Source organism: Planococcus citri, chromosome 2 (assembly GCF_950023065.1).
Source record: "Planococcus citri chromosome 2, ihPlaCitr1.1, whole genome shotgun sequence".
Lineage (NCBI taxonomy): Eukaryota > Metazoa > Arthropoda > Insecta > Hemiptera > Pseudococcidae > Planococcus > Planococcus citri.
The window spans coordinates 36386757-36406311 of NC_088678.1; the positions used below are offsets into that span (position 1 = coordinate 36386757).

General features: G+C 35.4%; 1 protein-coding gene across 12 annotated transcripts in view; it reads right to left on the reverse strand.

Moving 5' to 3' along the window:
* The window catches only part of LOC135835594 (MAM domain-containing glycosylphosphatidylinositol anchor protein 1-like), a 378701-nt gene that overhangs the window by 205695 nt on the left and 153451 nt on the right, over nt 1–19555 (reverse strand). For all 12 annotated transcript variants that reach the window (XM_065349940.1, XM_065349939.1, XM_065349937.1 and 9 more), the window contains 2 exons: nt 15400–15603; nt 2596–2747 (listed from right to left, as the gene is read on the reverse strand). In XM_065349940.1, the coding sequence (XP_065206012.1) occupies nt 2596–2747; nt 15400–15603 (356 nt within the window). The remainder of the gene's footprint in view (nt 1–2595; nt 2748–15399; nt 15604–19555) is intronic.

Below are 19555 nucleotides of genomic sequence, written 5' to 3' on the forward strand. Positions count from 1 at the left end.
ATGCTTTTTTTTTCAAAAGTACATATGTACTTGATCAGTAAAAATGCTCAAAATAAGTCCCAAAAGTAATATTAATTACCCAAATCCAAATCTCACCATTTCTAGCCCTTCTGGAGCCTCCAGCGCGATTTTTCAATTTCTCCAGAAGGCGTGAATATGAAGTTGGGCAGCTAAAAATCGAGTTGAGCAACGAGTTTATCGACTTTTGAGCCAATTTTGAGAGTGACGCCTCAAGAGTGGTTTTTTAAGGAGTCACTCTCGCTCCAAAACGGCTGGAAATGGTAGAATTTGCGCTCCGGGGGTTACTTCTTGAAAAAATACAGCGATTCGCACAAATTTCAAAAATTTCCTCGCACACAGTTATCTTTTGATTTTTTGGATTTTTCAATTTTGAAAAAAGCTGGCCAAAAAACCACTCTTGAGGTGTCACTCCCAAAATCGGCTCAAATGTACTCGTAGATTAACTCGTTAAACAGGTCGCGTGTAATATACAACTCGATTTTTAGCTGCCCAACTGCATATTCACGCCTTCATCTGGAGCCGATTCAAAATTCTAATGGCTGGAAATGGTAAAATTTGAATTTGGGTAATTAATATTAGTTTTGGGACTTACTTTGACCATTTTTACTGATCTAGTACGTACTTTCAAAAAAAAACATGAATCGCCAAAAATTGTCAATTTTGAATTTTCAAAAATTCGCCAAAAATTGAAAAATGAACTTGGGAAGCTGAAAACTTGGTTTTGGGGGTTTTAGACTATGCTCTTTCCAAAAATCGCAGTGAGCAAGAGAAATTTTCTTTTCGACATAAAAACTAGTGCTCGATTCAAGGAGGGGGAGGGGGTGTCAAACATTGACAAAAAAAATTGAATGTTTTTTATTACACCTTATTGAAGTCATTAACCATAATTTTTTTAAGGTTCCATCGAAATTCAAAAAAAATTGAAAAACGACCAATGGTACCGATTTTCGCTTATACAGGATCCCTTTCGTTACTACCTCCATGTTTTCCAGCTTACAAGTAAGTAATGTTCGATTTTCCACTGGGTTTCAGGCAATTTCAACGCCAGAAACTGCGCCATCTTCCCCGTTGCGGGTACATGCCTCATTCTACTATGTACTTACCAGTAAAGTAGATTTTTACGCAGCTGTCATCGATGCGCGAGTCAAAATTCAGAATTTTGCGCATACTTTGGATGGTGGAAAAATTCAGATACCTGGTCAAGTAATTTAGTCATTATTCCCTTTAGTTTGACGTACAATAGGGTGGGTCATTTCTTGATTTTTTTTTTAGAAAATTGGAAATGGATTTGAAAAAAAGTTGTGAGGAGACCCCAAAATACTGTGGGAAAAATTGTTGATCTCCAGTTCGTACGATCACTTTTCTACCGGGGGTTCAAACTTGAAAATACTCATCGAATATCAAACAAAGTTTTCCAAAAAAAAAAAAATTCTCCTAATTATGTATTTGTCAAATTATATCCACTTAGAAAAGTAAGAAAACCGTTTTTACATTTTTTCACTTCATCAGGTTATTTTACACAAGTTTGGAATACCTAGGTCAAAATTGTATTACTATTATATTGGGTCAAAGCAAAACCCTTGGAAAAGATTCGTTTAAAAAAATATATTTTATTGATTTTTAATGTAAATTTTAAAGTTAGAAAACCCAGTAGAAAAGTGATGGTAAAAATTGGGAGACTCGACATTTTTCTTACAGTCTTTTGAGGTCTCCCCGCAACTTTTTTCCAAACCTCTTTTCCAATCCCCCCTTTAAAAAAGTCATAAACGGTCCACCCTAACGTACAGTTCCACTAGTAGGTACTTCATTATGTAGACCTATTTAAATGAGTTTGGATCCGGTTATTTTGTAAGGTGTACAGTCGTATTCGGTTGGACGCATGTTATTTGTGTACTGGTAACATCAACGAGAGGTAAAGCAACGATTTCGAACACGGAATTAACAAGTTCAAACACATTGCAGCTGATCGACTGTCGTCAAGAGGTTGCATACTTAATTTGATCGAACAGTTATTTTACATATGCCCGAATAAGGGACAAGATCTATGAAGAACAAAATCCTCAAATTATTGAAATATTGCACAACTGAAAATTCACGTTTTCGAGAGCCAGCGTTGAAAACCTGATTAATCCATTCAGTTGGTACGGTTCAAAAATTTTCATTATGATAAATAATGACCAAAAAATTTACTAAGAAAGTGGGAAGTTCAGCCAAGAGCTTGTAGATGGACCTAATATTTTTTTTTAAATGTCATTTTTTGAAAAACTGAAATGTTAGAGGGAAATTACATATTATCATGAACTTGTATCGCTGCATCAATAATCCAGTGAGTTGATTAGAGGACCAAGTTCTTGGATCTTGATTTTCATGAAGAAGTTACCTTCCCAACACGTAAATTGTACCATTCAAGAAAGTTTAATGTTTAAGATTCTATTCTTAGTCGATATAATTATGTAACATTTCAAAAAACAATTCGAGACGAATAAGCCAGATTTTTCAATCCTTTTACCATCGTGTATATGGTACTATAATCTCAAACCCGAAATAAATCTTCACAATAGCTGTATTTCTTACCTTTAGAGCAATACGTTCCACAGGTTTATCTCCTAAAAACCAGGTAATGTTGGCAATTGGACGAGCGCCAGACGCTAAACATTCGATTTCATATTCTCGATCCACCGATAGTAACCGCGTCTTGTGCAGAATTTCCACTTGCAGAGGTTTCACTGCAAAATGACAACAAATAAATGAACAAATTCAAGGTGGAAAAAAGAACAGAAATTTGGGTCAAATGGTGGGGATCAACCAGTCCGGGCACTCTAAGGATGCTAGAAACGGGCCAATGTCTCGTTGGATTTTCATCAAGTAAATTTTGAAAACTTGCTGAAAATACCGCACGAGCTTATACTCGTAATACGGCTCCAATTCCATTGGGCCTTTCGAAATTAAACTTATACTCGCTTCTCGCTACAGTATACACGGAGATTTTTATAAATTCCGGTTGACAAACTACTTCGTCGTTTATAACATAGTACACCGAGCACCGAAACGAATCTTTCTTCTATTCGTGCCATACCATGCCACACAGATACCTCTAACTCTTCTCTATACCATACACGTATATTTTCAACCTACTTTACAGTATATAAATCTCATATAACCTCCCATTTCCCCCCTCAACGTTTAGCAATATCGTCTAATAGTCGTAACTCGTTCATTGAGATAATCCTTGCTCGAATCGGTGGTATAATCGTGCACCGAAGAAGGGATTTATTTGAAAAATTATCATTAATTTAATAACCGAGAGAGAAAAATCCGGCCAAAGTAAATATTCTTCTTCGCACTTACCATACCTATACTTCGTTATACGCAGAACCGCTCTTCCATTTTCTAACCATTCAAACGTAGTACCTACGCCTTCCTCTCTCTCTGTATAACACATCCAAATCGAAACAATTTTCCACAGCAGCCTTTTCTCTTAATCAATTTCTTCTTTCTCGCTATTTCAAATTGATACTCTCATTTACTCCATCTCTTAACTTCACGTCGAATAAAAACCATCGCTCGGGTTCGATGCGAAGCTATACCGGCAGCCAACATTCGCCAAGGGAAAATAAACAAACAATCCTATTTACAATTCACTTAACACTCGGCTAATAGCTTTCTAATAAGTACCTATCAAAGATTTTCTGCCAACATATCGCTCTTGATGTAAGCACACATTCGTACATAACATCATTCTATATTTTTCTTCTCCTTTCTTTTGAGCAGTTGGAGAAAAACTATAGGTAAAATGTCCATCTACTTTCGTAAAAAACTGAGCACGAGAGAAAATACTACTAGGTATTTTAATTTTTAGTATAATCCTTCAAAATATACACTGTAGTGTATACCTATAGACCTACATAAGCCGTTACGTAAATACAACGACTATACCTAGTAACGATTTCTACGCATGAGGAAGCATTCGTACGAATGACCCGCGTGCACATATACACACGAGAGTCATAAACGCGCAAATGTGCCTACGGTACTTTAGCTAAGTTTTCCATTCGATTGGATCGTTGATTTTATGGTCTTTTCTATATAATATCTATCGATATACGTTCAGACTTTATGTATGTATGGTGTGTAATAAAACTACATACTATACAAGAATTACCTATCGAAGTTGAATAGGATTAAAGTAAGGTATAATGCATCGCTCACGTTGGACATTTACCTACATTTTAACCTACAAGAATAATTTGATCTACATTTAGGTACCTATATATATTGAGGTGGATCCCTTGAAAAAAATTTGCTCCGGAGGTGCCCCTGGAGGGGAGAGATAGGTCCTCAAAGAGGAAGCATTTTCGAAAAAGATGTTTTTAAAAAAAATGGTGTAATTTTAAAAGGATGGTATTCAAGATTCTACGTCAACTTAAGCTATGGCCGCCAAAATCCAAGACAACTTTAAGGGTTCTACTGAGCGGTTGAAAATTTGCAAATCTTTTCTTATTCGTATTACGAGTAATTGAATCAAAACGTCGAAAGATATCATTTTGAACCTGGGAAAGTATTTTGGAACACAGTGGTGCCAATTTTTTGGTCGTTTGGTCGTTATAGCTAGTTTCAAAAAACTGAAAAAATAGGAATGTTTTTGATAATTTTTCTAGACTTTTCAAAATTGGCAATAATGACCATAAAATTGGCACCACTTAGTTCCAACATATTCTCCATTTCGGAAATGGCATCTCTAGATGCTTAGTTCAATTAATGCGAAATATTTTAAAAGAAAATGAAGACGTCATAGCAAAAAGGACATATGTGTGAAAGTTGTATTTTGAGAAAAAACTGTTTGAAAGTTTGAGTGCTTGTGAAGTTTAGAAATGTGCATATTTGAACATGGTGACGATTTTATCTTATTTTCCCACTATCTAACTATATGAAATGCTATGCACCATCAGTCTGGAGGAAACTGTGTGTTAGCGGTAAGCGCTCAAACATTTCGAATTATATGTCCTTTTTGAAGCGAAAAATTGGCCAATTTTTTTTTGATTTAAAAATGTTTTTGAGCAAATTTTTGGATTTAAACCAGGTAAATAATGGTTGATAACACAAAATCGACCATATGAGTAACCTATTATCTCTGAAAAAAATCGCTAAGTTGAGTAAAAAAAAAAAAACAAAAAAGACAAGTTTTTTTAGACAATTTTTTTTTATTGATTTAAAAATGTTTTTGAGCAAATTTTCGGATTTAAACCAGGTAAATAATGGTTGACAACACAAAATCGACCATGAGTAACCCATTATCTCTGAAAAAGTGAATTTTTAATCGACTTCGCAGTTTTAAAATGGCGATATCTCACTGGTTTTTCGACTTTGTGAAGTGGGGATGGTCTCATATGATAGAGGAAGGTCTGAAGAATAACAATATGGATTCGTCTCAAAAAGGACATATGTGTCATACATACCCCTTTTTGTTATGACGTCTTCAAATACATATTTTCAAAACACGAATTTACTCAAAGATAAATTTTTTGCCCATTTTCAACTGCTCAGTAGAATCCTAAAACTGGTCTTAAATTTTGATGGGAGTAGTCTAGACCGATGCAGAATCTCAAATATAAGCTTTTGAGACCGAATCATTTTCCCAAAACAGCTTGGGTAAGAGCGAGAGAGAAAAACCACGATTTTTTCGAAAATTTTCTCATTTTTCAGAATGTTTTCCTGCCCTTCAGAATACCTTCAGAACCAAAATTTTTCCAGGGCGATTTTCAAATTCAAAATGAGGATCTCCACTGAATTTAGTCAAAGTCCTTCTACTTTTTTTTCGCGATTCGCTCTAACACACTTTGATATATCCTCCCATTCCATCGTTATTCTACCTTACTTCGGCCATGCTCGCTTTTGTATGCTACAAGTACTAGATAGGTAGGGCATAGGTACTTCTCATTAGGAGTTTTTAAAATTTGTATCCCATTTGTGAAGATTTTTTATAGGACAGTCATAGGCGTGACTGCAGGGCATGCCAGGCATGTTCTGGCACTGCCTACTTTTTCCAGTTTCTTTCTCGATTATCATTTCTCAATAAAAAAAAATATTATTCATTTTTCACTTGAAAAAAAAGTAAAATTCAAAATTTTCAATTTATCAAAAAAAAATTTAAAAAGTAATTTCATTATGCTTAGAAACAGTGTCGCCAGTGTTGAATTCAATTTTGCTGACTAGTCAATCTCTCCAAGATCCTAATTCAAACCTCAGCACAGCATATAATAATGTAAAACTCCTCTGAAGTGCACTACTTAAACTGAGAAACGAAGATGACCCAAATGATGTCAATAGTTTTCCAAATAAATTTTGATTGGTTGTCCAAACATGTGAAAGCCTTAGTATTGAAATCCCAGAAATACATGCAAATATGAGGCATGTATCCAAAAAAATCGATGAAAATCCAGAAAATCAATTCTTATAATTATGAAAGTAAAGAACAGGAAATGAGAATTTGCACATATTACCCTTTCTTAGATTCTCTAAAATATCCAGAATAGATAACCGTTTTTCTCAAGAAACGAATAATATTATACTTTTTATGGAGAACTTATTTCGCTTGACTATAACTTCCTCAGAAATTGAAAATCTATCAGAAAATTTTGAATTTTCAACTGAGACACTTGGAGCTGAATTAGCCTTACCTACTCATAAGAGTTGAAAATTCACCTGCCAAACTTATGAGCCAGAAGAAGAGTTCAAGATACCTTGTGGAGAACTGGATCAAATGGATGAGTGAATTTAACAGAAGTGCAACTTTTTCAACTTTTAATACGTTATTACAAGAATTTACAGTTATTGAGGTGACTAGTTGCTCATGTGAGCGATGTTTTTGTAAGCTCACTCCTGTAAAATCAAAATTACGTGTTAGGATGTCACAAGAAAAAGGCTTGATAATTTGATGCTGCCATATGTGGAACAAGATTTAGCCAAAAATGTGAATGTGGAGTCCGTCATCGCTGATTTTAAAAATAAAAAAGATCGCCAAATAAAACTTTAAATAATAAATTTTGATTAAATTTCAAGTAAGTAGATACCTATTTTCTTAATTGTTTTAATGTTTTGAATGTGTTATTTTTCAAATGAGTAATTATATTTGATATACTTTCATGTATATTGACGTTTTAGAACTTGTGAGAACATTGAATATCCCTCCCCCGTCCCCCACACACCATCTTGGCACTACCTCCAGAAAAGCTCCAGTCACGCCTATGAGGACAGTAAAGTACATGGTTTCCATGTTTAAAAAAGAGTTTTCATGTAATGTTATTGTTACAAATGCACTGAACATTTTTTACAAGTTCATGGGACGTTCTACATTCACGGACTTTCGTTCGTCTATCCGGAACAAATAATTGATTCCATACATGTATTCAATATTCATAGCATGAATTCATCTAATACTATAGGTTGTGTTTTATCAGCTGGCAGTTTTTTCCTATTCTTCTCATCTTTTTATGATGATGTACTAATGTACTTAGATGGGGATACTTCTTCTGTAAACTGAAAGTGCTGATTTCGTGTTTCTCATTTCACTAATTCACGTTACGATGAATTCAATAATGGTCTATTTTGTTGTATGTATGTACCTACCTACATTTAAGAATAAACTTCAAGAAAAAAGTGCATAGGAAAGCTAGTTGTTGATGATTGATTAGGGAAGATCGCGAAAAACAATGTCCAAAGACTTGGACCAAATTCAGTAAAGTCTGGAGATCTTCATTCTAAATTGAAAGTCATCCAGAAAAAATTTCATTTTCGGAGGTGCCCTTGCAGCGGAGATAAGAAACCTCAAAGAGAAGATATTTTCGAGAAAAATTGTGGTTACTTCGCTCTGGTCCCTGCCCAGCACGTTTTGGAAAAAATGGCCGAGTTTCTAATGACGACATTTGAGAATCAACGTCGGGTCGGGTTACTGCTGCCAAAAGCTGAGACCACCTTCAGAGTTTCCCTGAGTGATTGAAAATTTTCAAATTGTCCATTTTTGAGAAAATTCGTGTTCTAAAAATATTTTATTTTCTCATCCAATAGGATTCCAAATCAATTATGCAGAAGTATCAAATGATAACGTACATAGATATCATAATTTTCTGAAACCAGTGGCGGTCATTTTGGAACACAGGGCTATCAATGTTTAGGTATTATTACCCAGTCATTTTTCTTCCATTTTCTGAAATTGGCAATATTAATGACCAAACATTGACACTAGGGTGCTTCAAATTGCAGTATTCTTCCAGTTTAAGAAATAATATCACTCGGTATATTGACACGATTAATGCGGGATATTTGAAAAGAAAATATTTTTAAAACACGAATTTACCCAAAAACGAGTGATTTGGCAACTCTCAATCACTCAGTGGAACTTTAAAAGTGGTTTTGAATTTTGACGGCAATGACCTAGGTCGACGTAGAATCCTAAACACTATTCGTACATATTTTTCAGAAAAATTCATTTATCCCAAACAGATTGAGTAGATTTTTTCGAAAATGCTCCCTGATTGATCGCCTAGATATCTCATCTTCAAGAGCACCTCCCGAGCTAAATTTTTATTTTTTTTTGGAAGATTTCCACTCAAAAATGAGGGTCTTAACTAAATTTTGGTCAAAATCTTCTTTCGCGATCCACCTTATTCATTGATGATTTCTATCTGATTGCGATGCAAGATAATACGAGCATGATACATAATATCTTTCTCGAGTCAAAAAGCAAGACAGTCGCGAAGCAAAGCCAGCATTCGCATGCTGCAAATTTGTAACTTTTCTTCCCCACATCTTACTTAAAATTCCTATTGGATATGGATGGATCATTGGGCCAAAATCATTTTCAAAACCTGACCCAAATGCCAGACTTTGAAATTTTTTTAAAATAGGCTGTTTTTTCCAAGATATGTACATAGATACATATCACCTAAAACATGCTGAAAAAGTCAAAATTGTTGAAAACGCACCGATAGAGTCATGAAAGGATTTCAGATGCAGACAAGAAGACAAGAAAATCAGAATCAGGCAGCTACTTAATGAAATGTAATGAAATTTACACTATGAAACATGTCACCTATAAATAATCATCGTTCTACACTCATCAGACCCAATTTTCTTCATAGTAAAGGGTAAATTTTTTTTCCCACTCCACCTCAATGTATGCCACTATATTTCTATCAACTCAAAAAAATCAACAAGCTGATAAAAATATTGTAAAAAGTTTTCTATGAGATTTTTTTTCAACTTCAAAATTCGTATATTTTTAAAAACGAAAAAATTTTCGCTTCTTGAAAATTTTTAACGGGTCAAGAATCAAAATTGTATGTGTCACTTTTCCAACTTCCGAATTTTTCGCATACAATAAATCAGAACTGCCTTCAATTCTACTTCAACTCTACAAGGTCTAGCCTTTCAACTTCCGGCAAAAAAAAGAACAAGAAAACTAAGAGACGGTTTATAGAGGTGATCATCATAAAGACATATTATACATGCTAATTATTGTCTGCTCAATAAAATTTGAAAGTTTCCTGCAATTGAGAATTATCAATACATGTTCGAACTACTCGCTGATTCAACGACTTCAAAATAAATAAGGTACCTAGTTCTTTGTAGAACTACATATAACAGAACTATTTCAAAAGTTGTTCCAAAAATATTGAAGAAACTAATAACACAACCCTGTTTTTTGCTTTTAACTAAGACTAATAATTATACGTGAGTAAGTAAGTAGGTAATTATTAATACTTTCGCCTTTCGGTAAAAAGTTGAAGGGTTGAATCGACGCTGAAATTTTCGCGTAATCGGATCGTTTCAGGTTCGAATTATTCTCAACTCGTTTCTTAAAATCGAACAGACTTAAAAATTTCAGTGAGTAAATTTAATCAGCTTAAATGTTCGGCTTTGGTACAGGTCATGTGTATACAGATACACACAGGCCTGAATTTTCCGATATTGGTTAATTACAGGAGAACGTCTCTTCGTAGAATGATAGGTTTAAATAAGTTTCCCAAAAAATTGAAATGATGTAAATGGCTATTTTTCAACAGTCTACGAGTACAATATTTACTTAATACCTACTAAAAGAAAACATTCGCCTCACTTCTCATTCTTTGAAAAATTGTTGTGGCTTATGCCATTTGATAACAAACTGCCAAACCACTTTCAATAAAGTTCGTCTCCTGAGAATCGTTCCAATTTGTATCTAAACATGGCTGACATTCTCATTTCAAATACATTTTTTGAGTAGTAAAACCAGTTTTTATTGCCGATGCGGAGGGACTTTTGGGACACCTTTTGTAAGAAATCCAACATCACTCTAATCATTTCACTACATGTATATTCGTTCAACACAACACGAAAAACACCAGATAGAACTTTCTAGTCACACTGTAGTCCACACGCAATCGCACATTACACATACACGACGAAAATAATCCGTAAAATTATATTCTATTAATGGTATAAGCGCGACGAAAAGAGACTCGCGTCGTATTAGGACGAGTATATCGTAGAAGTAAACCGTCAATTTGTAAATTGATGTAAATTGACGCTAGAATTCCGCGAGACAGCACGCGGAATCGATAAAGCCAATTTCTACTAAAAGAGAGAGAAAGAGATAAAGCACATAACACCCTAGTCAGAAAACAGAAAGAGAAAGAGGAACTCGTCGCGAGAAGCGAAACCCTTTTAGATGATACAATATGCGTCTCACATCCGTTAAGATCTCATCTACAAAATAGTGCCGCATGTACGTAGAATACAACACGAGATTGAGATTTGAAAAACAGTTCAATTTTTCATCCCATATACACCGGCACACGGCACAGCACCGACAACACCAGACAACAATGGCACAATGTTATGGGTTATGGGCCCAGTATGTATGTGTGTAGTGTAAAGCAACCTACTCTACTATGTGTGTGTAAGTTTACGAGAATACGAGTATATATCGTGGGATGAGATGAGAGAAACACAAGGTACGGAATTCGAAGAAAAGGCTCCTAAATGCTGAGTTCGATTGAACAAAAGACTCACCTCGCCAAACACTCATCCACATACCAATAAATTAGACCATGTCATGAGCACTGATTTCAATTTCTGTATTTGGCATTGCATCAAAATCAAACAACACAATACACCGGACAGTGCTATATACGAAACATGTATGGGTGTTGAGTAAAATGCTTCTACACAAGTCTCTGTGTATATCCTCATCCTACATACGAGTAAGTATACGTATGTGTGTACGTCGTCATACTTATTTGTTCCAGCAGTATTCTGGACCATTATGTAACAATACGTGTATAGAAAATAATCGACAGATTGGCGAACATGAAGAGGTATTTTTTTCCTCTCTCTTACGACCAATATTTGGCTATAATGGACATAGACAGAAGATGGCAGATGAGATGAGACGACATTACACGCAACAAGGAGAGAGAAAGTGCAGAAAAGCAAGACTGTGCTGAAAAAAGTGATAACGTAAATTTCTAAAGCATAAAATCGGCGTGCCTTATTTTCGGTAGCTAAAACAGTTCATTGTTAGTTTTAGTAGTATACGTATACGCGAAACACAATGCTAGTAGTAGAAAATGACACACAATTTAGGAAAACAATAGCGCAGAAACGAATCTTACCGAATGAAAATCGTTTTGTAAACAAAATCCCTGCCCAGTTCCGCAGCATCGCCATTTGTGACTACTTTAGCCATACGAGCAGGCTCGTCGTAAAAACCGTATGTTATGTACTATAACGTATATACGAGTATATGGCAATGTAGGAGTACGAGTATACTATAAGGGAATGCTCGGCATGGCACTCTTTCCTCTCTCTCGTAAACTCGTCGTACATCGGCAAATATGTTATCATTAGAAAAGTAGAAAATATTTCGGAAATTGCAGACATTGCTCGTGATTAAATACAATGAGATTTCCAAGCTCGTGAATGTGTGTAGCACGCAGGCAGGCAGGCAGATACACGAGGCGAACGAGTCGCAAAAAAAGGATGAACGAGGAGGTATACTATACATATATGACGTAAAATACGCGTAAAATGTACCCCTCGCTAGTATTTTTATTCGTTTTTCTAACATGTGTTGAATTTCCGAGACAGTTTTTCTTCGTTTCTTCGTTTTTACGCGTTTTTTTTCCTTCAACTTTTCCTTCCGTAGGTTGGCAAGAAGAAAGAGAGTAGAGACAGAGGTAGGGGCACACGAGATTGCTCATTGTTCAAGGTTATAGATTCAGTTTTGAGATACGTTTCCGCCAAAGGTTGTTTTACTATTCATATTTTCCTCGTACAGTGAACGATTCGACGACATTTTTACTCGCTCTTACGTGGAACTGCCGTATTATCCGACGTTCTGTATTCGAAATACTAACAAGAGCACATCACCGGGGGTCATTGATGGATTTGACCCGTTTTTTTCCTACTCTCTTTTTCCGAATACAGGATTCAAGATGTAGGTAGTTTTTCAAATATTTCGCGGCTATCTGACAAGGTGACACAAGAATGGAAAACACGAGTAAATTTTTAGAAAAAAATTTCCCTTTGAAAAATTTCAACGCAGCTCCGACATTTTTCTCACAAAGGGAGAACCTTTTTCGCTCATACTCGCCGATTTGAACGAAACCAAGCTAAATCAAGAGAGCATGTCCTAAAACCTCCGAAACCGAAATTTCAGGGGCTGAAATTTATCAGGGTGTCCACTATTTTTTGGCAAGTCTTTTTCCCTGACTTTTCCAGGTTTTCCAGATCAATTTTCCAGACCATTTTTCGAATTTTCTATACTTACTCCCCCACTTTAATTCAGGGTGTCTACTAAATCCAAAAAACAAAATTTCGTACCTTTTTCGTACTTTTATCGTATTTTTTTCGTAATAGTTATACTTTGTAGGTATGTACATTGGAGAGAGGGGGTGTATCATGTCATTTCGGCTACAAAAATCAAAATTTTAATGTTCTGACTAGTGTGGTGTGGGTCGTCGAGAGCCTATACGAGCCCGGAACGAATACATATAATTTGCCTCATAGAGGTTTTTTGAGAGGGGGGAGAGGGTTTGACTGAAAATTTGTCAACAGAACTAGGGAAAAACTGCCCATTTCGCTGATTGATATCATATTTAATAAGACTTACGAAAATATTCATTTTCTGTTTTGAATTTTTGTGGGTCCAAAACTGATTTTTTTACAATTTCAAAAGAAGAAAAAAATTGGCCCGAGAAGGGCGAAAGTGTTTGAAAATATGATTTCAAAAGACTTGAAAACGAGACTTTGAAAAAAAAAGAGGAAAGGCCGAAGCGAGGCGAGGACAAAAACTTTGGAAAATTTGTATTTCGAGAGAACAAAAAAAAACAATTGTTTTTTAATGCAAATAATTCGTTTTTTGGTTTATAAAATTTTATATGCAACTGGAAAGATGTTTTTAGGATGTTAATTTTTATAAGAAAAAAGTCATAGAACAGGTCCAAGTGAAGGCGAAAACTATTGAAAAATCCTACTATTTCGGGAAGTAGGTACCTATATGAGAATTTCATTTTTCACTTTGAAACTTTAAAAATTGAATACCTTTGTTGACGATTTTTTTAAAAGAATTTCAATTTTGAAAAAGAAAAGAAAACCATCCCAAGCTAAGCGAGGGCAAAAGCTTCAGAAAATTGTAGTTCGAAAAGCAGAACAATATCAATTTTAATGTAAGAAATTCTGTTTTTCTCATCTCAATTTTTTTCAATTTTATCAATGGTTTTTTGAAATTGTAAGCGGGAAAAAAGCACCAAATTGGCCCGAGCGAAGCGAGGGCAAAAGCTTTTCTAAATTTGGAGTTTCAAGAAGCGAAACAGTAGTAATTTTAATGTGAAAAATTCAGTTTTTCCTCCAATGACGTTTTAAAAAGTTTGTTTAAAACTAACTACTTTCCAAACACAATGAATAATTTGAGAAAATATAGAAAACAATAATTTAGCCCGAGCGAAGCGAGGGCAAAAGCTTTCGAAAAAAATAAAAATTTTGAGGATACATTATGGTAATTTTGTCGGAAAATTAACATTTAAATCCTTTTAAAATTTCGTACAAATTTCGTAAATTTCGTACATTTTTGACGTTTTTTCGTACTTTTTTGGGTCATTTTCGAATTTCGTGCTTTTTTCGTAAATTCGTACTTTTTTCGTGCTGTAGACACCCTGTAATTAAGGAAGAAGTTTTCGGGGGGATGGGAGTGTCATTTTTCCCCATGAGTTTCTAAAAAAAAACATAGCAGAGCTGATGCGGGCCCGGAACAAGATACCATTTGGGCCCCATTTCTAAAATAAAATCTATTTTTAGGTTTTTGAGAGGGGGTGGTGTCGAATGAAAATTTATGGATTGATGTGGTAGAAAAACTTCAAATGAAAATTTCAATTTTCATTTTGGATTTTTGGAGGCCTCAAATGTGAAATTTGTTCATTTTAAAATAAGAAACAAATTGGCCCGAGCAAAGCGAGGGCGAGACCTTTTGAAAATTTATTTTCATTTCGAGATGCCTAAAAACGAGGGGGTTTTTTTAATGCGAAGAGTTTATTTTATGATTTTCTAAATTTTAGAATTGGAATATTGTTATTTGAAGGAAGTTAGGTACTTTTGAAAAAGAATCCAGAACAGGCCCGCGTGAGGGCGAAAAAGCTCTTGTAAATTTGTACTTCGAGATGCATAAAACGATGTTTTTTTGTGAGAAACTTCATTATCATTACATACCTAGAAATTTTCATCTTGCTTTCGAAAAAGAAAAGAAAACAACCACTAGCGAAGCGAGGGCGAAAGCTTTTGAAAATTTGTGTTTCGAGAAAGTAAAAAATAATGTTTTCCTTTCATCAAAGGCCCTTATCCAAAATTTGCAATTCATCATTTTTTCAAAATTCCAAGGATTTGGCGTGAAAATTACGAAATTTTCCGACTTTTCCAAGAGAGTGAACACCCTGTTGATTTTTTGAATTTTTCTTGACAAAAAATTTTAAAAGGCTGTTTTCAAGAAAGATTTTAAGACTTCTTCATGAAATGTAGATACATTTTTTCCACACATCAACAATTACTACATAAGTACTCAACTCACTAGTTTTAGGCTATTCTGGAAGCACCAGCGATTTTCTCATTTTATTGAGAAATTTGAAATTGTTCTGAAATGAACTTCCCGACAAAACCCATTTACGACAAATTAAGGGACATTGAATAGGTCAACAGTGGTAAGTAGTCATATAAGAGATTAACAATTTGGGATCTCAAATTACATTATTAAAATAGATCACACCATGCAATGTTTTTGATCAGACGAATAAAACAAATCAACAAAAATGCAAAGCAACTGTAAACCATACTAATAAAAATATTACTTACGATTGATATTGAGAAGCACTAGTTTCGATATGGGATTGGCTAACGGTGTGTTGTTGGCGACACACGTGAGCTGAGCATTTAGGTGTTCTCGACTTAATTTCAGATCTCTTAATTGATTAACGACTAGACTGGAAGACCTCGTTTGATATGTTTCGTCGATCAGTTTACCTTCCAAGTACCATCTGACCTCTGGAAGTGGTCGACCTAAGAAACAAAATACATAAACATGTAAAAGTAGATTTAAGTGTTTTGCATGAAAACATTGATACTTCTGAAAATGCACATTAATGCAGCATTCCTCCTCATACCAGTACATCGCATAAGTCACTGGGGATTGCTCAATGGGGTGGGACGAAAAGGACGAAATAAGGTTACCTAATCCTCGGAAAGCATATTAAAATGCAAAAAAAAAATAGGATCGATTAATATCTTTCAATTACGCAAGGGTCATAAATTTTTCAAAAAATATTGAAAATTTACTTTTTCAAAAATTGCAAAAAACACTGAAAATGGTCTCGATCATATTTTCCTTGTTATTTAAACCAGAAATGATGACTTTTTTATTAAAAAAAAGTTAATTGTTCCGGAATTTTATTGAGACTTGCTTTAAATTAACAGCCAGTGCAGTTGTCTATTTTTTTTAATTAAAAAAAAAATCCTGAACAATTATTCTTTTGCAAAACAACCCTCATTTCCGGTCTACGTAATGTAGAAAAATATATTAAAACTTTATTTGAACCATTTTTGATCATTTTTATAATTTTTGAAATTGAAAAATAGATTTCTGTCAATTTTAGAAAAATTAATATCCATAGCGTGATCAGAAGGTATTAATCGATCCGATTTTCCTTTTTTGCATTTTGATAATGTTCCCTTAGGGGCAAGTTTTTCGCGATATTGGAACTTTCAAAACACAATTTCGTGATTTTCGGCGCACCTCAATGCTCAAGCATCTAAGTGTGAGTAATTCTATAGTCACCTTATAGGTCGTAAAATACCAGTAAGCAGTCAAATATTTTTCATGTACCACAAATCCACCCACAATTATCTTAGAAACATTTCACCAAAAATAAAGACTAACCTGCCAAATTCAAGGTCATTTCAATTTTCTTTCACTTAAAGAAGGCTTATGATAGAGCATGGACGTACAAAATTCTTTAAAAAATACACTCAATTGGAATTCGAGGACATCTTGCTCTCTGCATTGCAAATTTTCTTTCTGATCGTAAATTTCAAGTTAGAATAAATACTTAATACCTTATCACAAGTACAGTACATATATGAAATTCAAAATGGCGTTCCTCAAGGCTCTGTATTGAGTATAACTCTTTTTATTCTCCTTATTGATAGCATTCATAGCATTATCCCTCGCCCAATGTCACTAATATTTGCAGACGATATGAACATCTCCCTATGTTTCAGAAACTTAACAAATAGCACAGCTCTTTATCCAAGAAACCCTTAATAAAATTCAAGAATGGACAGATTCAAATGGTCTCTCATTCTCACAGTCTGAAACCCATTGCATTCTTTTATCTACTGTGAATCTAGTGAACCCCCTCCAAACTTCAGGAATTTCTATATTTACTAATAAATTCATTGCATCTGAAGCAACAACAAATCCAACAAACCCAGCCAGAACATTAACCAAAAAACAGGTGCATTTCCCCGGCCCCCCCACCACCACGGTTCGACTTCAAAAATAGGTCATTCGTTTGTGCTACGTTTGTGCTGGTTTGTGCTGAAAATTTTTTCGTTTGTGCTGCCCCCCTTTCGGAGATATTTTGAAAAACTTTTGGGGGGGCTGTAGAAACGGGAGCCCCCCCACTTTCGCGTAGAGGGTCCAAAATGGTGTCAATCGTTTGTGCTACGTTTGTGCTGGTTTGTGCTGAAAAGATTTTCGTTTGTGCTGCCCCCCTTTCTGAGATATTCGAGAGGACTTTTGGGGGGGCTGTAGAAACGGGAGCCCCCCCACTTTCGCGTAGAGGGTCCAAAACGGTGTCAATCGTTTGTGCTACGTTAGTGCTGGTTTGTGCTGAAGCTTTTTTCGTTTGCGCTGACCCCCTCTCTGAGGTATTTGAGAGGACCTTTGGGGGGGCTGAAGAAACGTAGCCTCCCCACTTTCACGTAGAGTGTCCAAATTAGTGTCAATCGTTTGTGCTACGTTTGTGCTGGTTTGTGCTGAAAATTTCTTCGTTTGTGCTGGCCCCCTTCCTGTGGTATCGAGGGGTTATTTTTGGGGGGGCTGGAGAAATGAATTTTAAAAAGGGGGTTAGACGAAAGGTTGGGAAGAGAAAAATATATGTGTCGTTTGTGATTCGTTTGTGCTGGTTTGTGCTGCCACCCATAACCCTCTAACCCCTCCCCTCACTGAAATACGGCTTTCCACCATTTATTAGGATTACGTCACCCCTATTAAACTTAGCAGATTTCTTTTTTTTTCGAATTTCATTGCTTTCAACAGCTAAATTGATTCATTATCGCTGAAAAATGAGATCCTTAAAACTTAAGTTCAAAAATTTTATTTTGACCGGTGCCCTAAGCTCTACCCTCTCCCCCCTTTTACGGAAGTTGACGTACGGAAACATGGTGACAACGTTTTTTTTTCTTCTCGTTTTTACTTTAAATTTCCAAATATGTTATGTGTACTTGCTTCATTACGAATAACGGTGCATTTTTGACTTGGAAGAGGTACGGTGGAGGGGGTGGAACTGGGCCCTCCAAAAATTGAGTCCAAAATGGGGGGAAATCGATTACGAGTGAATTTTGGTCTCATCGGCGGTCTGATTGATCACAAAACTAGAACAACCGCCTGCGGTGCACATCGTAGAATAATTTTGACCCATAAAGCCCCTGGGGGGGGGAGTTCATGTCCCCCAAAATTTTTGTTATGAAAGTTTTGTCAAATTCGAGAATTCTTTGACTAAAAAGTCGAAGTAAATACTCTAATTGAAAGTATTTTGGATATAAAGCACTTCAGACAGATTTCTGAGTGAGAGGAGGAGGGGGGGGGGTCAAATTCTCCAAAACTTTGAAAATTGGATTTTTATTATTTATGTAGATACGTTTTGTCATCACAATTGACTTCTTTGATCCTGTGAGTAAGAAATACGGGACCCGAACAATAATTTTGATTCGGTGTGACCCTTCTTTTGGGGGGGGCTCCTGTGCCCCAATTTTTTTCAATTATGAACATTTCCGGATTCCAGAATTTATTTGATTCATTTCAGCTAAAAAGTGAGATCCTTTAAATTTCAACTCAGAATATGGATTTTAACTCATGCCGCAAGCTCTCCCTTTTCCTTATGAAAATCAACACAGGGAAGAATGGTAAAACCCCGTTTTACCTATTCTCTGTTTTTCAGCATTAGAAGTCATAAGATTTTTCCTCCTATAAAAGCCTACAATATACACGTACCTACTCGTTCCGTTGCGATGCATTTTGGACCTCAAGATTCATTTTTTTCGAAGGGGGTGGCGGTAGGCGGTAGGAAACTCGAGCTGCAGGCCCCCAAAATTGAGGGGAAAATGAAAAAAAATCTATTGTGCTTCAAATCTGACCTCGTCTTGACTTTTTTGTTCTGATCATAAAACTCTAGCATCGTCGCGAAATAATTTTGAATGGGCCATTGGCTTTATGGGGGAGCGGTAAGTGGTTGGGTCTCAGAACTTTTCAAGTAATCAATATTTGCTCAATTCAAAGATTTTTTTTGTCTGAAAAATATAAGAAAATCTTTGAATTATTGTATTTGGGATAGGAAAGACCCGGTATTGACTTGCGGAGGAAAAAAGCAGAGATAAGATACCTCCCTCCACAAGTGTGATAGCACTGATTTTTACAGGATGAATTTTTTTTTTCATATTTCATCGCTCCCAATAGCTAGATTTATTCATAATCATCAATCCCCAAAAAATAAGATCATGAAAATTTCAGCTCAAAAATGTGACCCGTGTCCTAAGCTCCCCGTTTCTTTTATGGAAGTTAATATAGACATACACGGTGACAACTTTTTTTTTCAGCTTCACTCTAAGAAACCAGTTTTTACTTTAAAATCCCAAAATACATGCTTCATTACGAATTACGATGCATTTTTGACCCGGAAGAGTTATGAGGGAAGAAGAGAGTGATGCTGTGCTCCCAAAAATTGAGTCCAAA